The 18,663-nt window shown below is 44.3% G+C and overlaps 1 protein-coding gene across 1 annotated transcript; it reads left to right on the top strand.

The window, feature by feature from the left end:
- The first annotated feature begins 1,370 nt into the window (after window positions 1–1,370).
- Window positions 1,371–18,430, top strand: KDELR2 (KDEL endoplasmic reticulum protein retention receptor 2). The gene is made up of 5 exons (XM_033095690.1): window positions 1,371–1,600; window positions 9,773–9,873; window positions 12,871–13,029; window positions 14,138–14,390; window positions 16,358–18,430. Exons 1-5 carry the CDS (start codon window positions 1,510–1,512, stop codon window positions 16,390–16,392), a joined length of 639 nt encoding a protein of 212 aa, XP_032951581.1. The 5' UTR covers window positions 1,371–1,509; the 3' UTR covers window positions 16,393–18,430.
- Window positions 18,431–18,663: the final 233 nt, after the last annotated feature.

The raw sequence follows: 18,663 nt of genomic DNA, 5'->3' as shown, positions 1-18,663 counted from the left end.
CTCTCCTGTGTCTCTGGCAGCTTGGTTGCCTCCTCTCTGCTCCAGCCCAGTGTCCACTGCCACCGTCCACTTCAGTGGGGGCCTCGGTGCAGGTGTCTGGCTGGGTCAGAATGGGTCTGGTTGAACTCGTGTGCTCTGTGGCCTCTCTGGGAAGGGAATGGCATTGGCCATCCCACCATTTGAAGGTCAACTCAGCAGGGGCAAGCCTCTCACCCATCCCTGATCCAGGTACCTAGCATGTGCTGGCACTGAGGTTGCAATACCTTCGAGGGTTGCCATGGAGTGAGGTGGTGGCGCATGGGAAGGTGAGATGCCTGGCTGGGCCTTCCTGCTCCAGCAAGGTCAGCTGGAGGGAGAGGGAACCAGCAGCCATCAAGCGCATGTACACACTCCATCCAAGTCCAAGGCTGGCCCTGGCTCACTGGAGCAACAACACTGGCCCATCCAGTATCCCCATACCCAAAAGTGTGCTCCCTAGGCTGCACTATGCCTGGTGGACCCCCTCGTCCTCCTTCAATCCTTCCTGGGTCTGGCCTGTGTTCATCTCTTCTGACCAGCTCCAGGCACCCTCCATGGACAAATCATGAGATACGAATTGGGTGCTTTCAGTGATTCCGCGTCTGTGGTAAATGCTCTGATATTTGTATCCAGACTGATATTGCCCAATATAAAGACAAACAGTAAAGTTCATGATCATAATTAAAAGTTTTTTCTTTACTTAGAATGACATTAAATAGCAAACAGGAAACACAGCCAGTCAAGAGAGACTGCAAAAGACAGGGAAATGTGTTATATTTTAGTACCTTTAACAGATTTTTTTCCAGCTTTTGAACCGGGGATCCCACATTTTCACTTGGCACTGGGGGCCGCAAATTATGCTGAGGGTCCTGTTTGTCAGCTTCATTCCATTAGTAATTTCTTGTGATTTATTTTCTCATCCTACAGAATTGTTCACTTTCTACCTAATTTTGCACTCTTTCTCAAAGAGAGTCCCCAGAATAATAAAATCTTTAGACCTCCGCATAAGCCGTATCCTCCCGGACACCCTCAATATTGACCTAATCTTGGGTGATGCCATTATGGATTAATTCTTTTTCTCGTACACTTTTTCATACAGTAAGCTTGTAGAGCTAAGATTAATGAGAGGCAAAAAATCGCTCACAAGGGAGTGTCGTTTCAAAAATTAAAAGAAATCGCTGGCATCCGAGGAGAAGCCGGAAACGCAGCAAGGAGAAGTTGGCGAGGATTCGGGGTGTTCGGGAGGGAACCCAGGAGCTGACAGTCCCCGCCGGGTCTGCGCTCGGCGCGTGCCCTTTAAGAGGCGGGGACGGGGCGGGGCCTGGAGGCGGCCCGCTCTCCCAGACTGCCTCGCGCGTGCGCCGGCAGTTCGGCCACGTCCCTGGCCACGTCGCGCCCGCTCTCGCCATCTTCGTCGCTTCCTCTCTGGGGCCGCCGCCGCCGCCGCCTGAGCCGCCGAGCGCCGGGGCCACCGCGCCTACCGCCGCCGCCATGAACATCTTCCGGTTGACCGGGGACCTGTCCCACCTGGCGGCCATCGTTATCCTGCTGCTGAAGATCTGGAAGACGCGCTCCTGCGCCGGTGAGCGGCGGGCGAGGCCGGGCAAAGGCTCGGGCGCGGGGCCGGGTCGCCCGGAGGACCCGCCGACCTCGGTCGCCCCACGGCCCGCGGGCCTGCGCTGGCCGGACACACCCCCTCGGCCGGCCTGGCGGGCGGCCGGACCCCAGAGGGCCTGCGACCCCTCGGGGTGGGCGCTCAGGCCGGGGCGGGGTTTCGCGACGCTGGGCCCCGCTCCGCACTTGGTCCGCTCCCGAACTTGAGCCGTCGGGGCGGAGGAGGCGCCAGCCGGACAGCGCTGGGCCCTGTTCTCCCTGAAAAGTTTGGATGGGGGGGTCCGGCAGGTGCGGGGAGCCTGCGAATCAATGGGACGGGCGGGAGGAGGACGGGAAGGACCGCGGCCGGCTCGGCTTGACGTGGCAGCCAGGCCTGCCCGGGAGGTGGGGCGGGCGCGGGAAGAGGTCACCCGCTCCTTACCCGGCCCCCTCGAGGACTGGCCTTTAGGTTAGGATGTCAGGTAAGACCTGTCCTTAGAGGTCTGCTGACTTCACCCCGCCTCTCGGGTCCAGGATCACGCCTGCCTCGGGAGGGAATGTGGGGAGGTCTCTAAGCGAATTTCTTGGGGGCGCTTAATGATACTTTGCGAAACACACTAGTTTGTCAAACTCGGAGTGCCTCCATCTGATAACGGGTTCTCTTAAACTTGCGGCGTCCGCGGGGTACCGCCGACGTCTCCTGTAATTCCTCACTCCACGTCACCAGTGAGTTGGCGATTCCCTCCTTGAAGGTACACATTTTATGCCTGCATTGCTGGGAGGCACCGAAACAATTCTTAACGCTGTGGAGTTTTACATTTTATTAAACCTAAAAGCTTAAGACTGGCGAATTTTTTAATGATTTCTTGAAATGCACTGTCTTCCTTAAACTTATTTTTGGTGCTGTGGCCTCAGTGAAATAACTTTTCATCAATTCAAGAACTTAATTTTTGCAGAGGCAGTAAAAGATGGAGTCCTAACGGACTTGGGTGGCAGAGATTCCATTTACCCGATTGATTTGTAAAAATTTCCACCTCTAAAGTAACACCACATCTTTGATTGCTGTCTTCAGGCCTCACCTCTCTCCCTGGAACATAGCTGAGATCCAGGAAGTAAGCAAAAACAAAAAAGACCTTTGAGCAACAAAATCGATGTTACAAAGTACATGTACTGAAACCAGTGTGTCTGACTTGGAGGTGATCTCTCAATTTATATATGGTTCTGAGAGATTTAGTTGTAAGATTTCCAATGACAGCAAAGTAATTGCAGCGACTGTGACAGCTGACATTTAAGCACTTGCAATGTACTAAGTAGTGAACTGAGTTTCTTATATGGCTTACCCCATGTAGACCTTAAAATATTGTTCCCATTCTGTGGAGGAGGGAACTGAGTCTAAGGGAGGTTGAGAAAATTAGTGGTAAAGCCAGGACTGAAATAGAGGCAATCAGTAACTCGAAATCAAGGATTTTGAATAAGTTATCTGTTTTGTCCAAGTAATTTTAGTTTAAATGTTTGACACCAGACCAATTGTTTTGGTCTTTTTTTTATTGCACGTAGAAAATGCTTTTTTTCCTGCTTTACTGAGATATAATTGACATATAACATTGTATTAATTTTAGGTGTACAACATAATGATTTGATATATGTATATAGTGCAAAATATTTAGCACAATAAGTTAATATCCATCACCACAGATAGTTACAGTTATTTTCTTGTGATGAGAACTTTTAAGATCTACTCTCTCAGCAACTTTCAAGTATCCAATACAGTACAGTAGTACCTCGGTTTTCGAACGTCTCCGTTGACAAACATTTTGGTTTATGAATGCTGTAAACCTGGAAGTAAATGCTACAGTTTTCGAACACGACTCAGAAGTTGAACATGTCACACAGTTTCTGCTGAGTGCAAGATCCTGAGGCCTAGCTGTCGGCTGTTTTCGAACGTTTCAGAGCTCATGGATTACGTTCGAAAACCGAGGTACCACTGTATTATTAACTGTAGTCAGCATGCAGTACGTTACTTCCCCAGGACTTACTTACCTGGTTTACCACCTTCACCCATTATCCCCACTCCCCCCGCACCCAGGAAATACTACTTTTAATCTTTAGTTTTGCACCAAAATCTTTGTATGAGTCTCTTCACCTTCTTTCATGTGTTTCTCAGAATTTCCTCATCTGTCAAGTCGTGAAGTTGAACGTGTGTCTAAACGAAGATGCTGGGAAGAAGTGCAATTCTCCAGATACAGAATTAAGTAATAAGGAGATAATGAGAAAGTTTGCCATTTAGTTTGTTTGGTTTGTAATGGTCACTATTTTCATTTGGGAGATTTAGGAGCATTTAGAAAAATACAAACATGTTTCAGCCAAAATAATAAGGAAGATAAATAGGTGAGTTAAGTTCATGTGTGTTTGTTAAGTATTCCTACAGTTAGCCTGTAGTTACAGGGCGTTATTAAACTATTGTTATTGTCAGACTTAGGATCATTTTAGTTCTTTAGTGAGATTTTCTGGCCTTTGAAAAATCAAAATCACCAAATCATTTATTCAGAATGAAATGCTAAATTTGACTAGCTGGTTTGTTTTTCCATCGTAAATTATAAAAGTTGTTTAGAGACTTTTGAAAGAGTTAGAATTTGATATGAGTTTCTCAGATAACTGGAATAGGAGACATGTACATCCAGGTTGCGTTTCGTTAAAAATGCTGGTATTGGGGTTCCTTTTAGGAATGTGGCACCTGTTTGAATATGCCTGCAGCTACAGAGTCATGGGGCTTTTTTCTCTTCGGGTAAGGGATGAGGCAGGTTATTGAGGAGGAAGCTAGACGTTCTGTTTTCCTGACCGTTTAATTTAAGAATGGTTGCCGTAAAGGGCCTGTTTTAAAGGGGGGTGGAGAAGTTGATCTTGGTTTAGCTCTGTATGAATTGGCATTCTCCTGTGTCTGCCATTGTCATTATAGAGGGGTGCCTAAATGAAATGTGAGTTTCTCATAATCCTGAACAATCATTGCAACTGGATGCACAGTATGCTCAGGTTACCACTTTATTCTTGTCCGAGATGCTGACCTGGATAGCCTTGGGAGGAGAACAAGCCTGGGTTTGTAGATGAAGAGTTTCCTGTCTGTATCTTCCTGTAGGCTGGTTGTTATTCATAGGGCTGTGTGTATTATGCTTAAATTACTGGTGGGATCCTGAGAGCCACAAGCCCCAGCCGTCCTCCCCTAGCCTCCCCGTTCCCTGCACCGACCTATTGCTTACATTGTTGTTAGCTGTTGGTAAGTAGGCTGTAGTCTTTTCACCCTCCCAAACACGACAGGAATGTACCAGTCTCTCTGCATTTCTCAGAATTGGACAGTTTATATTTTTGAAGTAAATGGAAAATACCTCATCTTTCACTGTTGCCATTGAGTACTTCAGGAAGTGTTTGCATCTCATTCCCAGCTCCTTTTTGGTTTTTTGGGTGTTTTTTTTTAAAGATTTTATTGGGGAAGGGGAACAGGACTTTATTGGGGAACAGTGTGACTTCCAGGACTTTTTTCCAAGTCAACTTGTTGTCCTTTCAATCTTAGTTGTGGAGGGTGCCTTTCAGCTTCAAGTTGTTGTCCTTTCAGTCTTAGTTGTGGAGGGTGCAGCTCAGCTCCAGGTCCAGTTGCCGTTGCTAGTTGCAGGGGGCACAGCCCACCATCCCTTGCGGGACTCGAGGAATCGAACCGGCAACCTTGTGGTTGAGACTCCCACTGGCCCATGTGGGAATCGAACTGGCAGCCTTCGGAGTTAGGAGCACGCAGTTCCAACTGCCTGAGCCACTGGGCCGGCCCCCCAGCTCCTTCTTTGTAGGAGATGTTACCTGTTTTTTGAGTGCCAATCTCTTGAATAATCATTGTTCTCAAACATCTATTGACCACCCACTATGTGCAAGGCACTGGGGACACAATTCAGAGCAGCAACTTGCAGCTATAAAAGTTTCTGCACTCAAGAAAGCTGCAATTTAGTTGAAATAATAAGACATAAGAAGATTAAAATATAGGGTATTAAACCATATTAGCAGTGAATCCTATGACTGTGAAGTGACAGGAAGGATTCCAGGAGAACAAGCCTTGCTCTATGACTTCCCAACAAGCGGTGTGTAAGACCCTGTGAAGAGAGGTGTGAGACTTTGCTGGTGTATGTTCAAACCATGGTCCTGGATAGGACCAGGGAAGCTGGTGGGAAACACGGTGATACATCTCCCCAAGTTCACTTACTAATTTGGAATATCACCAAAAGTAAAAGACAATAAACTGAGAGAAATAATCTGCAGTATATCTTAGTGACAAAGGGTTAATATCCATAATAAAATACTGCTACAAAAATAAAAAGGATAAGGTTGGCAGTTCACAGAAGAATAACAGAAGGCCAGTGAAGCGTGAAAGAATGCCCAGCCTCACTAGTAGTTAGGCGCTTGGATATTCGAATAGGATGCATATCATCATTTGCCCGCTGGGGTGGGGGTAGGGTGGGGGGCGTAAGAGGTTTACAACCTCTAAGGTAGGCAGGCAGTGAAATAAAGAGCATTCTCATCTGATGTTAGTGAATATGTAAATTGGTACAGCCTTTCTAGCAGAAATTGGACAGTGTATTCTACCAAAAGTTTTATACATTTTATCCCAGCAATTCTAGGGAATGTGAACAACAAAAATTGTAAAATGTGTGAATAAACTTTATATTAAGATGTTTGTTGTACCTAAATGAGTATTAAACACTGTTTATAGATGAAAGGCTGTTAAGGCAGTATTTGTAAGAACGAAAATTGTGAACAACCCAAATGTCCGTTAATGGAGTGGTCACACAAATGTTGCTATAGTCACACTGTGGGACACCATACAGCCATTAGAAAGGGGCTTAAAAAAGACCTGGAAAGTTGCACTTAAAATAGAGGTGGGAAGGGTGTTAAAAAAGGTCTTTTTGCCTTTTATTCCATATATTTTAGCTCCATGGAATTTTTAATAAAAATAACATGGATTTCTTTGAAAACAAGAAAAATGTCAAAACAGTACATAGTAAGAGCTGTCGTTTATCAAGCATTTACGTGATAAACGTCGTTTATCAAGTGGGGCAGGTATAGTATAAAGCACTTTTTCCAACAGTCCCACACATTTGGCACAATTTGTCCCCATTTGACAGATGCAGGAAGTGAGGTTTGGGTGGGCCGCAGGTATGTAATGGGCCCAGACTTACCCTGTGCGTTCAGGGGCTGAGCCTGAACTCAGAGCCTCTCTCCCTGAGTCACAAGAGCCATGGAGTGAGTCTGTTCCTGACGGTTGGACTGCTGCTTCCAGGGAAAGTGGACACCCTCAGGGGAGTGTCCGATCCTTTGAGACAATGGTTGGAGCGCGGGGCCCAGGACCCCTGTACCCAGGACCCCTGTTAAATGCTGCTGTCCAGGTTATCCTCCTGGTGTGACCTACACGCTTGGTTGCATCTCAGCAGTTAGCAGGACAAAAGTCATTCCTGGAAAGCTTTCCTATTTGGTTGAGGGCTCTGTTCTATAAATCAGTGGGAATATAAGAAATGCAACTTTAACCCACAGCATAATTTAAAGTAACACAGTGGAGTATATAGTTGTGGGCTTTTATTAAACTTAACTTGGTCCAGGGGGAAAAGAGAAGAATGGTGTTAAGTTTAATGGCTGATTTTCATTTTACAAGTTACACTCCTTAATTTGGATATTCGGCGCATTTGGTATTAGGATGGCTGTTACAGAAGCGGTTAGAGCAAGTATTCTTGAGAGCTTGTCACCTGATAGCCTTCACATACTCTGGTCTCACAACGGAGAGAAACTGGTGATAGGAGCCCCTGTGATAGGAGTCCTTCTGGTATCTGAGCAGGTGTTTAACCCCCTAGAAGGAGATTTCCTGCCCCTGCCCCCTCTCTGTCTTCAGCTGGGATCCCTGCCTGCCTGTGAGGACAGGACAGTTTTTTTGTTTTGAAGGAAAAAGCTGCTACTTGCTAATCAGGATCCCAGGCCAGCAAGAATAGGGTAGAACTGTGTAAGCGTCCTCAGATTTCTGCCAGGGCATTTCCTGCGTGGATTCTGCACCACGGGACAAGCACCAGGCCACATGCTGCCTGTCTCTCTCTCCTGCCCCGTGCTCTGCTTAGGGGGCTCCCCCACCCTCTGGTTGGCAGTAAATTAGGTCAGAGCCCAGAGCACATTGCCTTTTTACAGTCAGAGACACAGTATGACTTCGAAACTCTTTGGAAGTATTCCCAAAATACCACAAAATGAGAATTTACCGCATGACGTGAAAATAAAAAGAATTCCATTTTCTTTTGTCCACTTGTTCATCCATTCAGCAATATCTCCTTAGCCCTGCTGTGTGCAGGCCCAATGCTCAGCACATAATACCACATGGAATAAGGCAGGACCCTGGCCTTAGGGGATCTCTCTGTCTGGTGGGGGTGGGGAGGGGGACAAGCAACCAGGTAATCACAGTGTATTTTGTAAGTGCTGTAATGTAATAGGAGCTAGGGCAGCAGCTGGAAAGAAGCAGTTCCCATTTGTTGAATGAATAAACAGCACTGAGGGATGGCATCTTCAAAAATGACTTCCCATAGGAAGTGACATGTGAGTTGGGTTGCACAGGGGAATAGTCCCTGATTTTTAATATAGGAATGCTAAAAAGGACAAAATTTCAAATCTGCTTGGCTTCCAAGGTTCCATTAGAATAAACCCTTTACAACAAAGTTTGCCCATATGTATCCTATAATTTTTTATTTAAAATATTGGAAAGAACCGTACAGGAAATTAACTGGAAATTTATCTCAAGGCTCCAACAAACATCAAATATGAACTGCGTGCACCCTGTTCTCTCCCATCTTCTCTCTCATGGTCTCTGTGTCGATGGCAGCCTCTTGTTTCTCCTTGGAACATTGGTCTTTGATAGGAAAATAAAGTTCTTCATTATTGGGAAAAAACTAAAAGGAGCAGACTTACTGTCTGTAGCTCTACCTTTAATCCTTGAAATTGGCTGCTGTTGATGGATCCAGAAAGGGAAGAAGGGGAGACTCATCTTTTTCTTCAATTTCTGCTTGGGTGTTGTTGTAAATAGGCTGGAACTGCAATTATTCAAACACAGCAAGTAACCTTCTTAAATCCAAGCCTATAGTTTCAACATGCTGCAAAATTGTTTTGTAAAATATGTTTTTTAATGTGATTTTTACATTCTGTAGTATTGCTAATAATTTGGGTGCAGTGACATTTCTGCTAAATACATGCTCAATGGTGTGAGGTTTGCCATGTAGATGAGGGTGAGTGGGTTCTGGTATCTAGTTAAGATTCAGTTTCCTTGATGAATTCACTCAACCACCAACATCTGAAACCCTTAGTTCATGTCCTTTGTCACATAAATATTGGGCCAAATACAAATATCAGAAAAGCCCAGTGCACGCTACATGACCTTCCAGACTTCCCCAGCTGAGTCTGGATGTGCCATAACAGTTGCTCTGGAGGTGGAAACAGTTTTAAGGTGTTAAAAAAAAAAAAAGACTGCTGCTTTTTAAGACTAGCTGTAGCAACAGGTCCCCACCCTGTTATGCGAGTGTGAGGTTGGTTGTGTGATGAACCTAAGCAATGGAATTTTTTAAAATCTTAACATGTCCAAGTAAGTGCGGCGCTCTCAAATGAAGCCTCCTTGGGAGGCCGTTCCACTATTCAGTTGATGCCCAGATTCTTATCTGAAGCAGAGTTCCTCATCTCCTCAACCATTAGATTCCAGCTCCATACGTGAAAGATTGGTCACCATGAGATACTGTTTTAAAATGGAAAGAAAGGTGCTAAAGATAACAGACAAGTTACAACACTAAATAATAGCAGAGCTTTGAAATAAACGTGTTCCTGCCTAATGTGACGTATTTGAACAATGCACCTCCTGGTATATTGGCTGTGGCATAACCAAGTCACCTTCCTATAGTTAACCCCATCATAGTAAGAAGCCTCCCCAAAGGAGCGTGTTCAGGGATGGTAAGGGGAAGAACAACTAAAACCACTCAGTTATTTAGTCATTTCAGACACCAGCTTTTGACCCCAGGTGTCCACTTTCCAGACCTGCACTTCCTGCAGTGTTGTCTACAAGAATCATAAAGCTCTTCCAGGCTTTTCTAATACTGTCCTTTTGTTTCTGTAGGTATTTCTGGAAAAAGCCAGCTTCTCTTTGCACTGGTCTTCACAACTCGTTACCTGGATCTTTTTACGTCATTTATTTCATTATATAATACGTCTATGAAGGTATGGTATAGTATCCAATGGAGTGTACTGCATCCATAAGACACAGACCTATGGAAACTTAACCATTAAGCATATTTTTTCAGTTTCAAAGCAGTATCTAATTAAAGTTCTTTGCACTTAGAAATTTTTTAATCTTAAGTTCCTTGAGTGTGATAAACTTCTAAGGCTCTTGATAAGGAAGAGGGGAAACTATTATGTTTTCAAGCAGTGGGAAATTACAGATTCTCCGGGAAACCCAGCAGGTTCGTTCAGAAAAAGGATTGAAAGCCAGGGCTGGACTCTGTGTAAGCATCTACTTCTTTTTTCCCCCAGTAAGTTCCTGTTTCTTAAACTTCCTGTGTGTGTGCCATCTTTATTACTTTTGCCATGCTTAAATGACATCTGTACCATAATTTACTAAATACGTTTTTTAAACCTTTTAATTTGTCCTAAACAGTATCCATGGTACCTTTGGTGTCCTTACATTTTTCCTAATCCACATGAAAGCAAATGTATAACTGTTAAAATACAGAATGTGTGCGTACACCTGATGTCTTGTATAGCACTGCCGGTTCACGCTGCACACTCGTTCTTTCACACATTGCTGGACATGTACTTACCGAACACCCACAGGACCTGGCACTTGCCTAGCACTGGGGGCAGGGCAGAAACAAGCAGAAGTCATGGTCTGGTGGGGGGCGTACCAGTCATCCCAGTAAAAGTGAACGGCTGCAGTTTATGATAGGTGCTATGGAGGAAAAGTATGGCGCCTCTCAGGATGTAGATTAGGAGTCTGATTTCTTTCATTCATTCATTCATTCTTTCATTCTTCAAAGGCTTGGTGAGCATTTGTGTTTCGGGCACTGTTGTAGGCACTTGGTTATTGGCACACCCAAGGAAGTGAGGTTTAAGCTGAAGCCTATTGGTGTGCCATGGAAAACAACTCCCCAACACTGTGTTCCCAAGCATTTTCATAAGCACAGGTCAGAGTGGCAAAACAACATTTGAGTCTGTGGTCTTTCCTAAAAAAAGCAAATTTGAGCTACCTATGATCATTCCATTCTTCATTATTAAGTGATGGGAGCCTAGTAATCAGGAAATCAGCTTACTTTAAAAATGCCCAGGTCCCTGCTTGTCCAAGCAGGTATCAGAAGCCCCTCAGGATACCTAGCTTTCAGAGGAATACTGCTTGCTTGGTTCTAGTTTCCAAGCATGTCCTGCAAATCAGGTGAAGAGTCAAGTTTTATGTGTTCATACCGTGTTTCCCTGAAAATAAGACCTACCCGGAAAATAAGCGCTAGCGTGATTTTTCAGGATGATATCCCCTGAACATAAGCCCTAATGCGTCTTTTGGAGCAAAAATACACGACCCGGTCTTATTTTCGGGAAAACACGGTAGCTTTTTACTTTAAATGCCAAGCACTGATGAGAAGACAAAAGCGGTTGCTTTCCCCAGGGGCTGCTAGGGCCTTGATGGACATAATGGCTGGGTTGTAGGCTGGGTGCTGGCCGGGGAACCCCGGCCCACGTGTCTCGGGCGGATGTTCTGCAGGTGGGGACTCTGTACACAGGTTGTGTTTATACATGCAGATTATATGTGAATTTATTCATATGCATGTATACATAGATTTGGGTGTGGAGAGAACTCCTGTAACAGTATAAGATACTCATCTCCCTTGATTTTTTGGGAGGATGGGTCTGACTAACAATTTTAATACCTTGTTGACTATTTATTTTGTTTTTAAGCATATGAAGGCTTGGTGATTGCTTTCACTTTCCTGTTTATTCAGTGGCCCAAATGCTGCCCCTCGTTAAGTTTTGCAGGGTGGTTTTCCTAAGCAGGAGTGCCAGGCAGTGTACCCACAGGATCCCCATTCTTTATTCATAGGTTAAACCTGCTCTGGGGTTCTTGGGCTTAAAATTCTGCAGTAAATTCTGAAAACTGGTGTAATTTCAGAATATCAGACATCTGTTTTGGGTCGGGTGAATATATGGTGTTTGACTTTGGAATGTGCAGGAACATAAAACGTGATTGGGAGCCCTTCAGCAGCGAGACGGCAGCGCAGCTGGAATCGCTCCCTCATAGGCAGCAATGTTTTACAAATTGTCACTTACTTTTGGTTTTACTTTTGTTTTGTAACCAGACAAAATTTCAAAGCAACAATTTGAATGTTCAGCTTTAAAGTAACACAATTTAAGTAAAAAACCATCATCTAAAGTTTAACATGAATTACATTGTTTATCTTATCTTTAGAAAAGCACTAGCTAAGAAACACGATGCTGGAGGGAAGTGAATTGGTTTTAAACTACATTGAACTTGGCATTCATTTTTTTTTTTCTTAAGCTACATTCTAATAATTTAAAATGGGATTAAAAATACATTCTTTGGCAGTTTCTTATAAACTTATACTTAACATATGATTCAGCAATCCCACTGCCAAGAGAAATGAAAAATTATGTTCATACAAAAGCCTGTGCACAAATGTTCATAGCAGCTCTATCCACCATTCGCCAAGCTGGAAACAGCCCACCTGCCCTTCACAAGTGAGTGGATGAACAAACTGGTACATCCATGCCGTGGACTGCTGCTCCGCAGTAGAAAGGAAGTTACTGTCTTATTAATACTTGCGACAGTATGGTTGGATCTCAAGTACATTATGCTGCTTGAAAGAAGCTGGTCTTAAAGGTGACATACTGTGTAATTCTATTTATGTAGCATTCTAGAAAAGGCAAAACTGCAGGGGCCGAGGACAGATCAGTGATTGCCAGAGGTTAGGCTGGGTGGAGGCTTGACTGCAGAGGGGCAGCAAGAGGAATTTTTTGCGGGGTGATAGCACCGATCTGTGCCTTGAATGTGGTGGTGGTGATGTGACTCATAGAACTGTGTATCCCTCAAAAGTGAATTTTACTATATTGAAATTTTGCATTAAAACAATATATATGGATGATGTAGAAAGCCCAGGGAGTTGGAACAGTAATAAGGTATGGATGACCTGGTGTTTTTTCTTTTGTTTGTAGCTTATCTACATTGCCTGCTCCTATGCCACGGTGTACCTGATCTACATGAAATTTAAGGCAACTTACGATGGAAATCACGATACCTTCCGAGTGGAGTTTCTGGTGGTCCCTGTGGGAGGCCTCTCGTTTCTAGTCAATCATGATTTCTCTCCTCTCGAGGTTAGTTAAGAGATTATTTAGTGGTGCTGTCTGGTTCCCTAGGGAACTAGGCCTGTTTGCAGAGAATGTGGGGTTCTGTGTTTTTTTCGGTTTGGCAAACTTCTGGTGCAACATACACTATTTGGTGTATTAATAAATACATCGTGGACAGGAATTAAGCCTCCAGGTATTTGGGTGTCTGACGACAGGTTATTACCTGACTCCTCTAGAATATAAACTTGGCTTCTCTGCCTGTTTGAGTGTTTGATGAACATGACCTCCCCTCTCTAACCCAACTTTTGCTGCTGCTTCATGTATGGGGGTGGCACATTAACACTGTCTGTGACTCCCCTAAGCAGTGCTGCTCCGCTCCTCAGCTTTAGAAAACGTGGTTGGCGTGGCGCACCAGGCACTGTGCAGGCCTATGGCTGCTCCTAAGTGCTTTGTCCTTCCCTTGGCATCCTGGGGTTGGTTGCATCATCGCACTACCCTTGGTCATCTGATGGGTGCCGGGAGTGTCTGAGCTTTTAAAACCCTCCAAGGGACTGCTCACAAGTCCTTCTGTCGTCAGCCTGAATAAAGTGCCACGTTGGACAGAGAGTTTGCATAATTATAGCTCTGATTTCTTAGCCCTTTGATTTAACCACACCCAAAGAACCTAAAGAATGAGAAAAATAGAATATTTGGATGGTCTGGAAAGACCAGCTGGTGAGGAAAAATAGCAGTGAGCAAGTTTAAGAAGCCTGGTTATCAGTGTGGCCACCCTGAAGAAAGCAGCGCTGGTTTGGGACCCCAGATTCGGAGTGGGACAGGCTGATCCAGGAGAAACGTTATGTATGTAGATGCACAGAGAATTATACAGGGAAGAACGTGACGTTAGGCAGACAAGGTAAGGGAAGTTCCGAGGCAGAGGTAGGTGTCCATGTGATCTGGCTGGTCACTGGGAGTGTCTGTGCCTCTGAAATGCAGTTCAGGTTTCTGTGGTTTATGAACTTGCTGAGCTCCTCTGTCCTGGGCTCTCTGCCCAGACTCCCCACTTTTTGTGCAGCTCCACAGTAAAGCAAGAGTATTCCCTGTGAACCCCTGGCGGGCACTGGCTGCTAACCAAAACCTGTGGTTTCTCTCACAGATTTTGTGGACCTTCTCCATCTACCTGGAGTCGGTGGCCATCCTGCCGCAGCTGTTCATGATCAGCAAGACTGGGGAGGCGGAAACCATCACCACCCACTACCTGTTCTTCCTGGGCCTCTACCGGGCACTCTATCTCGTCAACTGGATCTGGCGCTTCTACTTCGAGGGCTTCTTTGACCTCATTGCTGTGGTGGCCGGCGTTGTCCAGACCATCCTCTACTGCGACTTCTTCTACTTGTACATCACTAAAGGTACGTCGTCTGTGTCCTGCCTGCTTTGTGCCCACAGCGTGTGCTCTCAGGAGCTCCCTAGCCCACCATGCTGCCAGGCTAGCTCTGGCTTTCTGAAGCAGAACTGACTGCAGACAAACTTTATTTTTTTATTTTTTTTTATGGGGGAATATTGGGGAACAATGTGTTTCTCCAGGGCCCCTCAGCTCCCAGTCCAGTCACTGTTTTCAATCTTAGTTGCAGGGGGCGCAGCCCACCATCCCATGCAGGAATTGAACCAGTAATCTTGTTGAGAGCTCGTGCTCTAACCAACTGAGCCATCTGGATGCCCCTCCGGTAGCTCAGTGGCAGCTCGTTGTCTTCTCTCTAGTTGTGGAGAGCGTAGCTCACTGGCCCATATGGGAATTGAACCAGCAACCATGTTGTTCAGAGCTCACGCTCTAACCAACGGAGCCATCTGGCCGCCCCCAGAAAAACATTTTAACAACTGTCAAATTAAATTCTGAATTAGGTTTTTAGTCTTTTGTCTCTTGCTATAGCTTTACTGTTTTCATTTTGAAAAATTGCATCAGAACTGATAATTCTGAAAACTATCACTTGAAATCTTACCACTTAAGGGTCAGTAATTATTGCTAATGAAATTTCAGTAAATGTAATTCCAGATATCTCTCTGTGCGTACAGATACATGATGTAAAGTACACATGGGACTCCATAATCTGCTGTTTCCCCCACTCACATTTTTTCATGTAAATAAATTGAAATCTACATAATTTTTAATAGCCATAGTGTTTCATTGTGTGTATCGCCAAAATTTACTTACTCAGCCCCCTGTTCATGGGTATTCAGACTGTTACTTCTATTTTGCTGCCTATGTTGCTGCTATGAAAAGCCATTGCTTAAGTCAGAATCATTGTGATGAACATTTTTGCATTTATGTGAATATAGGACATGTGAACTTCATAAAAATCTGGTGAAAGCTATGGTCCTTGCCCCCCAAAAATCATATTTATGTATATGCACACAAATTTAGGCATATAAGGCTGGCTGGTGGCTCAGGTGGTTGGAGCGCCGTGCTCCTAACGCCGAGGTCTGGGGTTTGATTCCCACATGGGCCAATGAGCTGCGCCCTCTACAGCTAAGATTGTGAACAATGGCTCTCCCTGGAGCTGGGCTGCCCTGGGCAGCCAGAGGTTGGCATGAGCTGCGGTGAGCTGCATTGGGCTGCTGTGTGCTGCTGTGGGCTACTGTGTGCTGCCATGAGTGGCCGGTGGCCAGCGTGAGCGGCTGGCAGCCAGCAAGAGCTGCCGTGGCTGCTGTGAGTGGCCGACTGACTGCCTCAGCAGGGGGGGAGCGCAAGGCTCATAAGACCAGCATGGGCCAGGGAGTTGTGTCCTACACAGCTAGACTGAGAAACAACGGCTTGAACTGGAGTGGGGAGGGGGGAGGCAGGAGAAAGGGGGGGGGGAATTAGGCATATAGTTTTAGGGGATTCAGAAGCCCGTGAAACCCAACCACAAACCAGACCCTTGCTATACAGTGAAATTCCTAATGGTGGAATTGCTAAATATAAGGGCTTATGAATATTATCTCTTTTTTAACATCTAATTTTATAGACCTCTGTACATAGTAACAGTTACATTTTAATATATGTTGATTAGGGGAGAAAGTCATGATCAAAAAAAGCTGCTATTAATTTAGTGACAATTTCAATCAAATTTGTATTTCTTAAATATAATTGCTATGGCATCGGGTGCATGAAGAAAATTCCAGTATATATGTGCATGACATTTTCATAGTGAAGAGGGCTTTGTTTATTGACACCAGAATCAAATGGCTGTTGGTTGCCAAAAGCTTATTTCCTTGAACATGACTATGTAGTATCTCATCTGACTATGAGTGTGACAGATGTCTAGGATTGGGAAGAAGGAAACTAAGCTTGTCAGTATCAGTCACCTTTTGTTTTCTCTTCCTCTCTTTCACATTCTAGTACTCAAGGGAAAGAAGCTCAGTCTGCCAGCGTAAGTGCCAAAGACCATCAGCGGCATCTGTCCTTCAGGGTGCTCGGACAGAATTCCTACCAGCACAGGCACAAGATGCTTGATAGGGGACATCAGAAACTTAACTCTAGTGTTGCGGAAAGTCATCAGAGGCTCTTTAAGAACGCAGAGGAAAAGAACCAGGAGGTTTCTGTTTAATGCATCTTGCCTTATCTTTTTTTATTACTATGTACAAAGATTTTTTTACACAAAAAAACTTAATGCTGTATTAATAAATTCAGTGTGTAGCATCAATTGGGGTAGTTCCAAAAGTGAAGATTTTGTGAGAAATAGTGCAACCTTTTTTTTTTAATTCTTTGAAATTGTTGATTCTTTGTGTCTGCAATGAAATTGTACTCTTTGACAGTTGGTAGATTACACATTCTTCTATCTATCAAACTTGCATTCCACTATATTTATTTTATTTTTATTTTTTCTTTTTGCCAAAAGATGAGTCATATTTGTTTGAAATCTGAGACACTATGTTCAATTTGGTATATCTGTTCAAATTTCTTCCCACCTGATGTGGAAATCCTTCCTTGGACATCACAACACTACATTTAAGGTTGGTAAGGATGACATGCAAGTCTTATGGTTTTCATTACCAAAAATTTTAAGATTCTGAATGTAGATGGAGTCTCCTTTGAGAGTCACCAAAGGTGCCTGCCCTGCTCCCCTGCTAAGAAATGCCAGTTTGAGACTGTCCCAAGGGTGTCAAAGAATTCGGTGGGCAGGCATTCCGGGCTGCTTGCCATCTGAGTGGGGGATGCGAAGGCCATTCCTGATTATTTTGGATCTAGGACTCTACTCCTCTGAGGAATAGAACACAAGTAGTTACCTATCACTTTAGTTTATAATTCCAAAAGATTACTACAACCATGTCCATGCTGAGATTCCAACGGTTGTTCATACCACTTTTGGATAGTAAAATGATTTACATTTTTAAAAATTGGCAGTACCAGTTGCCATTCCTTATACTCTTACATTTTTTTTGTTTTTTGTTTTGTTTTTACTGAGCTCTTGCATGATTTATCTTGTGTTACCACCTTAATAAACATTTTATTAAACACAGAATAAATTGTCTTTTTTTCATGAATTAGGCTTTTGGAACATCCTATGTCAGGATGGTTTTTGTTTTTCAATTGGCAACAAAGCTCTCTCTAGAGCTGCAAACATTTACTGTCCATTTAATAACCTAAAACTTTGTGTATTTTGTGGAAAATTTGGAATTTTTCCTCCTGATTTTGCCATTAGATTGATTTGCTACATTTTTTTTTTTATTTATACAGAAGCAAATGACTTCGTTTTTATGTGATGCACCATAAGTGTTAAAGTGTTACATACTAACTGCTCACTACAAAGAGGATGTAGTAGTTTTGCTTGCCATGTTCAAGGTGGAAGAAGGGAGCTGGATGGGTTTTATTTTTTCATATAGCATGTCTCCTAACATCTTCTCAGTTGGCTGTGTGACTGCATAGTTTAACCTCCTGTCTTTACCTCTCTCACTTTGCTTCACCCTTTGCCTCATGGTTTTGCTTCTGTGTCTGAGTTTCTTTCCAGCATCTTAGTCTTGGTTTAGTTTGTTTTCATCCTCCTTGGAAGATCCTGAGAACATGGAGGAAGGGGAGGAAATCCTGTCATGAGTGGAGCAGACTGCTTGCTGCCCAAACTGGGGGTGGGGTGGGGTGGGGGGGCCTCAGGTTTTTTTGTGCATGTAAATCAAACAGGCGGGGCAGGCTCACTGGAGAGCAGAGGCTCTGGGACCTCTCACACCACCTGATGTATGAAGTACCAATGCTTTCTCTAGTCATTCTGCCCAAGTAAAAATAAAATTGGCTAAGATGTGACCACCATTTTGTGCCCAACCAGGATGGCATCTTAACAAATAGGGTGCCACAGTGGGAGTGCAGGACTGGGGCAGCGTCCTCACACACGACGGAAACAAAGGCCTTGTGTGACGCGCCTTACGAAGCACTGTTTCTGAGTTACTCTCACTTCCTGAATAAAGGTTATCAGGTAACTAATGTTTTTTATTGAGCTGTTTTATTTGCGTGACCTGTGTTTTTCAGTGTAAGCATGGAGAGAAATAAAGCAGTTAACCAATTTACTCACTAAGTGATTAGTCTGAAAAGCTGCTGGCTGTTGGCTGCTTATAGACCCAGTCCATTCCCTGCCCAGTTCAATCAGTGTTGATTACTAACATTTCCTGCTTCCTTCCAGTCTGGTCAAGAGAGGAGAAATAGGTGAGAGAAAAAAA

The sequence above is a fragment of the Rhinolophus ferrumequinum genome, chromosome 24 (assembly GCF_004115265.2).
Source record: "Rhinolophus ferrumequinum isolate MPI-CBG mRhiFer1 chromosome 24, mRhiFer1_v1.p, whole genome shotgun sequence".
Taxonomy (NCBI): Eukaryota; Metazoa; Chordata; class Mammalia; order Chiroptera; family Rhinolophidae; genus Rhinolophus; species Rhinolophus ferrumequinum.
This window is presented reverse-complemented; position numbering and strand designations above follow the sequence as displayed.

What these genes read in the sequence shown, in the direction of transcription:
- KDELR2 (XM_033095690.1), top strand. Translation starts at nt 1,510, where the DNA reads ATGAACATCTTCCGGTTGACCGGGGACCTGTCCCACCTGGCGGCCATC. An exon ending in TATATAATACGTCTATGAAG is followed by an intron (nt 9,874 to 12,870) that starts GTATGGTATAGT and finishes TTTTGTTTGTAG; the next exon opens with CTTATCTACATTGCCTGCTC. An exon ending in ATGATTTCTCTCCTCTCGAG is followed by an intron (nt 13,030 to 14,137) that starts GTTAGTTAAGAG and finishes TTTCTCTCACAG; the next exon opens with ATTTTGTGGACCTTCTCCAT.